The following is a 7,312-nucleotide window of genomic DNA, read 5'->3' as shown; positions in this document are numbered from 1 at the left end:
CCATCAGCCCTCTTGAGCCTGATCACCTTCTTGGGAATTCTAAAGGCAAACATGCCTCTTCCCTGCAGTATTCAACCTATCCAAGGATTCTGTTGACAATCACCCCCTCCCTGCCCTAGGACTTGCTCAAATCATGATATTTGTGTTTTAATTTCATTCCTCTCCCATTTTCCATACAGTCACTGGATATATGGGAGCAAGTGGAGACTGCATAACTGACCCCAGAAGAGGAGAAGAAGGCTTCCCTTTAAAACCTGGAGAGGGAGCTAAATGAGGTACATGCCTCTAATCCTAGCACTCAAGAAGCAGAGGCAGGTGGGTCTCTATGAGTTTGAAGCTACATATTGAGTTCTACATATTGAGTTCCATGCCACACAGTTATTAGTTTCAAACCACCCAGAGTTCATTGTGAGACCCTGTCTTGAACATTAAAAAATGCCAGGAGTAGTGGCAGCACTCAGGAGACAGAGGCAGGCAGATCACTGTGAGTTTAAGGCCAGCCTGGTCTACACAGAAAGTTCCAGGACAGGCTCCAAAGCTACAGAGAAACCCTACCTCAAAAAGAAAAAACATGCAAGAGGGGCTTTATTATAAATAAGTATAAGATGAGGCTGGAGAAGTGGTCCAGCACTTAAAAGTTCTTACCACTCTTGCAGAGGACCCAGGATCAATTCCCAACACCTACATGGATGCTCAAAAGCACTTGTAACTCCAGTTCCAGGGGATCTGACACCCTCTTCTGACCTCCCTGAGCTCCTGATGCATGTGGTATACATAAATGAAACAAATATATTTTAAAAGAGAATAAAAGAGGGAAAGACAAAGACAGCTGCCAGGAGAGGCATGGGTGGGGGCACAGGAGCCTCTTCAGAGAAAGTCTCCAAAGCAATGCCAAGAACAATGGAAATATGAGCTTTTTGTGTAAGTTTTGAGGAAATGGAGGGACATTTCATGTCATGTAAACTAGTACAACATAGTGTCCACGACAAAAAGGATGGAGGAGCCAAGTACTGGTCAGGACCATTAATCAAGGAATACAATGAGGCCACAGCACAGACAACTAGCTTCCTAACTCTTGGTCCCTCAAATAGCTGCATAGAGGCCTGGCTTGTTGTCTTCAGGCTGTGAGATCTGGTCTTTAAACAGTGATCAATCACTGTCCTAAAGGGCAGGCCCATGTTGTGACACATGTCAGGAGTCACTTTCCATAAATACTGCAGGGCTGAAGCTAACAACGTCCGCTTTAGCAAAGACTTTCAAGCAGAGCTCAGTGTGATTAACTGGGCTTTAATGTAGAAGAGGCTACTGAAACTCCACGATAAATTTTAGGAATAAAGAGAAAAGAGAGACTCTATTATAAACAACTTTCTGTGGGATCTGGAATCATGAAGTCAGTCTCATGACGCAGTCAGATGTCAGCTCGGCTGGAGGAGGCATCTTGTCCCACTAGGGTTTAAAAGTTCCAGAGCCTTTGCTTCCTCTGCCTGGATTCTCTGCCCAATGAGAGAAAATGAACAGTGAACAACCCACTTCAGACCCCAAGGGAAGTAGCTGCAAAACACCTGGACTATTAGTAACTGCTGTCGTTGCCCTGACTCCAGGTGCTCCTGGGAGCTCCTGTAAGCCTGGCTTGAAATAGTGAACTTGTCCTGGCCCCAATCCCACCCAGTCCAGCCATAATGAAGCACTGCTCTCCTCAAAGGACAATGGATTGTGGCAGGCTTTCCCTACCTCAAACCTGAATTATCCTGCCATCTAGTGGCCAGTAGCCGTAAGTACTTAAAGTCTCCAGCACTCACACGCCAATCTCTTTTTTTCCGCTCCAGTTTTCCACAAAAGCTTTAACCTTTTTCTCTGTTTTGTTCACTGCAACTCACCGTGCCTGTCTAGCATTCTCTTCCTCCTTTTGAGTGCCAGGCAAGGACCTCTGGTTCAATCCGAAGATACAATGCAAGCTCACCTCCTGAAACACTCGGACCATCTCCTCCCTTCTCTCCAATGAGACCACCTACAGCCCAGCTCTTCCACACAGCCTCTATCTTCCCCCTTCCTCCCCTTGGATGCTCCTGTTTGCACCCCGCCCCTGCGTAGACCAGCCACGTGTGTTTGACAGACGACAGCATAAGACAATAGAAATGGGAGCGTGAGGGCACATGGCTTATAAAAGCAATCCAGGAGTTCAGAAACAGCTCGTTGTATCTAGCATATACACACTACGGTCTCAATATCCACACACACACCCATCCCTGCTAATTCATTTCACAACTACATACAGAAATATACATCTGCCCTAACCCTAACCCAAAGAGTACCCTTTATTCATAATAACTAGTAACTCAAGAAAAAATGTCTACCAACTTGGAAATTAAGTAAATAAATTGTGGTATATACATCCAGTTCTACTCCACAACAAAAAAAAAAGGCAAAATAATAACTGATCAAACTGTACACCCAGGAGCTAATAATTGCATTAATTTTTGGTGGTTTTTTGTTTGTCTGTTTTTGTTTTTAATTGGAGGCAGAAAAGAAGGCAGACCCTCCATGAGCTCTCTGGCCACCAAAAGCTTGGCTCTAATGAAGAAGTTACGGCGTGCGCAGTCTGGACACCAGGGGGCGATGAGGGCCCGGGAAGGGAGTGCGTACTGAGAGTAAGATGAGCCTTGGCCAGGGGGGCGGAGCAAAGTACCGGGTAGACTTCGTGGTGACCCGGCGGGGGGGTCCGGTTCAGTGTGAAGGGGCGGGACTGAGTGGCTAGGGGGCGAGGCAAAGCCACGGAGGGATGGGTGGCAGGGGGCGGGGAGTGAGGTAGGGGGCGGAGCGAAAAGAGAACTCGGCACTGAGGCAAAGGGTGGCGAGGGGCGGGGCGTGAGGTAGGGAGCGGGGCGCAGCGAGTGCACGCGGGCGCTGGCGCAGCGCGACGCGGCTCAGATTCGCTATGGCGGAGGTGCAGCAGCTTCGAGTGCAGGAGGCTGTGGACGCCATGGTGAAAAGTGTGGAGAGAGAGAACATTCGGAAGATGCAGGTAGCGGCGCGGCCCCGCACCGGGGTGGGATTGGAAAGCTCGGGTTGGGTGGGGGTGGAGGCGGTGACGTTCGAGCCCAGGGCCTCGCGCGGGGCCGTTTCTTCCTGCCTGGCCTTGATTATGTGTGTTCGGCCGCCGCTGAGGTGAACCGGCACGAGGCCCGAAGAGCCCGGCTCAGGAGAACCAGCGGGCCGAAGTCTCCTCTAGCTATCCTGTGCTGGTTCAGATGCCATGAACCCTGAACACCACGGGCGCGGCCCCGCCTCCCTTTCCTTACTGGCTTCTCTTAAACTTGCGACCCCACCGTCCTCTGTGTGGGTTGTCCACTGGTGGGGCATTGACTAACCAGGACGACCTCTTAACTATGCTGCAGATACCTGGTTTTCAGAACGTGTTTTCTTCCTCCCAGTTATGTACCAGTGAGCTAGTAGTAGCAACAGACAGCTTCTCGTTTAACCCAGGTTGGCTTCCAACCCTTGGTCTCTCTTCCTCCACCTTTGCAGTGCTGGGAATTCAGGCATGAGCCACCACCCTGATGTTTATGCGGTGCGGGATGGAACACGGGACTGTCTTTAGAATTAGGCAAGCGCCCTCCCAAGTATATCCTCATCCTACAAATGGTAGGCCCGGTGATCATCCCAGTCTTAAGAAGTCCTGATATTCGCAGGGAAAGTAAAGCAGAAAGTGGCGAGGATCATACAGGTGGAAACGAAGCCTCCAAACCCTTGCAGTCCTTGGTGGACTGTCTTAGGAGTCTTCCTTTATAACCAGACTCTGCCCTCCCTCCCCAGGGCCTCATGTTCCGGTGCAGCGCCAACTGCTGTGAGGACAACCAGGCATCTATGCAGCAAGTGCACCAATGCATCGAGCGATGCCATGCACCTTTGGCTCAAGCCCAGGCCTTGGTGACCAGTGAGCTGGAAAGGTTCCAGGTGAGGAATGGCTCAGAGTTCTCAAGTCCTTGAACAGCTCTTTGGCAGGAGATGAGAAGCACTTATGCTGCTTCAGGGCCTTAGTTCTGTTAACACTGGTGGCAGACCTTTGACTAACTGGTATTCATGGGATTTGAAATTTTGGGAAAAGCCCTGGGAGTTGAGTGCTTTTTAAGTTGTGCCATATTTTCCCATAGAAATGTAATTTTTCCTTAAAAAAAAAAATTGACTGAGGAAGGTATTAGTCTTAAAAAGATATAAATTAGTGGTTAGCTCAGTACTTGCCATACAAGTCTAGCAACTTGAGTTTAATCCCCAGAATCTATATAAAGATGAAAGGAGCCTCCAATCTTTTTTGGTTTTTCTAGACAGAGTTTCTCTGTATTTTTTTGGAGCCTATCCTGGGACTTGCTCACTGGCCTCAAACTCACAAAGATCTACCTGCCTCTGCCTCCCAAGTGCTGGGATTAAAGGTGTGGGCCACCAACGCCTGGCTTGTCCTCTGATCTTAAGAGGCATGACACAGCACACATGCCAGAGAGGATTCCATGGTACAGAAAGATCAGTCATAAAAAGCATTCATATTCTTCAGGTTTTTAAGATAGGTCTCAGCTCTTGTAGCCCAGGCTGACCTGAAATTCAGAGCAGTCCTACTGTGTCAACCTCCCAAGTGCTGGGATTACAAACCTGTCACACCAGGCCCCTACAGTATACTGTAAATCTCCTTTTCCCTCTTGGAACAAAACAAAAAATATCCATACTTTTCATTTTCCTCCCATTCTCTAAGTGTTTTGTAAGATTTGGAAGCACACACCAGCCCCAGTTTCCATTCACCTGTCAGTTACACCTAATGTGAAATACACTTTCACACTCTAATATGCAAACACTTCAAATGCCTGGTCATTGTGAAGTAATAACAAAGCATTGCTCCTTTAGTGATATTGAGAAGTGTCTAGATGAGATCCTTAAAACAGGTCGGGTGGTATATCCCAGGACTTGGAAGGCCTATCTCTGTGAGTTCAAGGACAGCCTAGTCTACAGATCAAGTTGCAGGATAGGAACTAGAGAGCTATAGAGAAACCCTGTCTGGGAAAATCAAAAATAAAAATAAAAAAGTTTGGTTCTTGGGTTGCTATGCTCTTTCACTTTACAATCATTCCATGCTAACTCTCACTTGGCAGAGCTGCTCACAGTGATCAGGAGGGTAACCATGGGGTTACATTCAGCAGTCAGGCTCAGCCCTTGACTTGACCTGTCTACACAGTAGTTCCCTCTCCTCCTCCAAGCATTTTAACCATTTGAACACAGGCACCTTACTCCTGGCTTCTCTCCACTCCTGGCCATTTATCTCTGCCTCCTTTGCTGGCTTTTTTTCCCTTTCCAGCCTCTGCCCACTGGAGTACACAGGCTGGCATTGGTCCTGGCTTCTGAGTTTTTCCTGTGTCCTAAAACACTCTATCGACTAGGCTGACAAGGAACTCAGAGATCACCTGCCTCTGCCTCCCAAATACTGGGATTAAAGGAGTGTGCCACCACACCTAGTAGTTTTACCTTTCTTGAGCCTAAAGTATAGATAACAGTATGGCCAAAAGAAGCCAAGATGTTAGATACCCCTGACATTGCTTGCCTTCAGACCTCACTCCTGAACTCCTGATTCATATCCTACTTTCTTAACATCTCTACACTGAACTATAAATTCCATGTGAGCAGAAATATTTATCTTCTGTTCATTTCTATATTTCACATTAGAAGAAAGCCTGGCACATAGTAGATGCTTGACAAATGTTTGAATTGTTTTCCTGTAGCAAGAACAGACAGTAAAGAATTAAAATGTGTGCTAGGGAGACAGTTCAGGGCTTAAAGAAAGCACTTGCCATGAAAACATGCCCGGAATTCAGTTTACCAGAAACCATTCATTGTCTCTTTGGCATGGTAGCCCATCTGTAATTGCAGCCTCAAAAGGCAGAAACAGACTCTAGAGCAGGCTGGCAAGCAAGACTAGCCATATCAGTGAGTTCTGGATCTGGTTGGAAGCTCCCGCTTCAATGAATATCTAGAAGTGCAATGGAGGGTGGCTCCCAACATGTACTTCCCGGCCTGCACATCCACAAATACACATCTAAAACCACACACAACACACACATGAATAAGTAGAAGAAAAGAAAAACCTAACAATAGTCTTTTGTTTGCTGCCAGCATCTTGAATAAAAAATTTTTTCTTTCATTCCTCTGATAACAGTGTTTAGTCTAAGCCTTCCCGATGGTACCTTCTACTTTAGCTAAGAAAATACTGCCCTTAGAAACTGGCAGAGACAATCTGTATGAAGCCTGTAGTCCAAGACCTAACATGGGACCAATACTCAGACAATGGAAGCCAAACTCTCAGCCTTCCCCTCTCTTCCTTCTCACCACAGGACCGCCTGGCCCGGTGCACCATGCATTGCAATGACAAAGCCAAAGACTCGATAGATGCAGGAAATAAGGAGCTGCAGGTGAAGCGACAGCTGGACAGCTGTGTGGCCAAGTGTGTGGATGACCACATGCACCTCATCCCAACAATGACCAAAAAAATGAAGGAGTCTCTGTCATCCATCGGGAAATAAAATTGTTTGCCAGTGACCATGGGGCTAAGGGCACGATATTTAAAAGGAAGAAAGTTTAATCTGTTAAGCAATGTTTATGAATGAAGAAAACTCAGGACACAGTCAAGTTCCAGCACATGCCATTCACCTCTGGACACCAGTTTTGCATCTGGATCTTAGAAGGTGAAGTAGGAAGAACCTGGTGCTAAAATATGGATCACAGATAGCACAGGGGAGAATTCTAAGTCCTAAATTTTCATGTACAAGAGCTTGTTCTGACAGTAGAGATTACCCTCATACCAAGGGCTCAGATTCTTACTACACAGACTGAGCTAGCAGCCTTCTTCAGCCTGCTGGTAAAGTTTGAGGAAAGTGCCAAGCTCCTGTTTACAAGTGTCACCACACTTTGCATGTGCCCTGAAACAACCCAGTAGGCTAGTCATTTAGAGGGAGGAGAGGGGTCCTTTCCAGGTCTTTTCTGTTTGCCTTTGTCTTATATACACGGGCACACAGTAGATTTAAGATACAGGAGGGAGAGTAGTTTGAATAATTTCTAAAGGTTCCTTGGATTTTCTGGCCATTGAGATGCCAAGGCCTATTCAAATTCTGTCATTCTAGAAGCCCCTGAAGAAGTGGGGTTGCATCATACTATGTATGGGAAACACCTTCTTTCTCTTGACATGTGTAGCAAAGTAACATATCCCCAGATTTCACAGAACAAAAGTCCAAAGCCAGTATTACTCCCTCAGCCCCCTGAATTCACAGAGCCTTTTATA

The 7,312-nt window shown here is 46.9% G+C and overlaps 1 protein-coding gene across 1 annotated transcript; it reads left to right on the top strand.

Moving 5' to 3' along the window:
* Positions 1-2,853: 2,853 nt before the first annotated feature.
* Fam136a (family with sequence similarity 136 member A) lies at positions 2,854-6,573 on the top strand. Its single transcript, XM_051175021.1, has 3 exons — positions 2,854-3,022; positions 3,814-3,954; positions 6,369-6,573. Exons 1-3 carry the CDS (start codon positions 2,936-2,938, stop codon positions 6,555-6,557), a joined length of 417 nt encoding a protein of 138 aa, XP_051030978.1. The 5' UTR covers positions 2,854-2,935; the 3' UTR covers positions 6,558-6,573.
* Positions 6,574-7,312: the final 739 nt, after the last annotated feature.

Source organism: Phodopus roborovskii, unplaced genomic scaffold, assembly GCF_943737965.1.
Source record: "Phodopus roborovskii unplaced genomic scaffold, PHOROB, whole genome shotgun sequence".
Lineage (NCBI taxonomy): Eukaryota > Metazoa > Chordata > Mammalia > Rodentia > Cricetidae > Phodopus > Phodopus roborovskii.
Note: the sequence above shows the minus strand (reverse complement) of the source record. Positions and strands in the feature narration are given on the sequence as shown.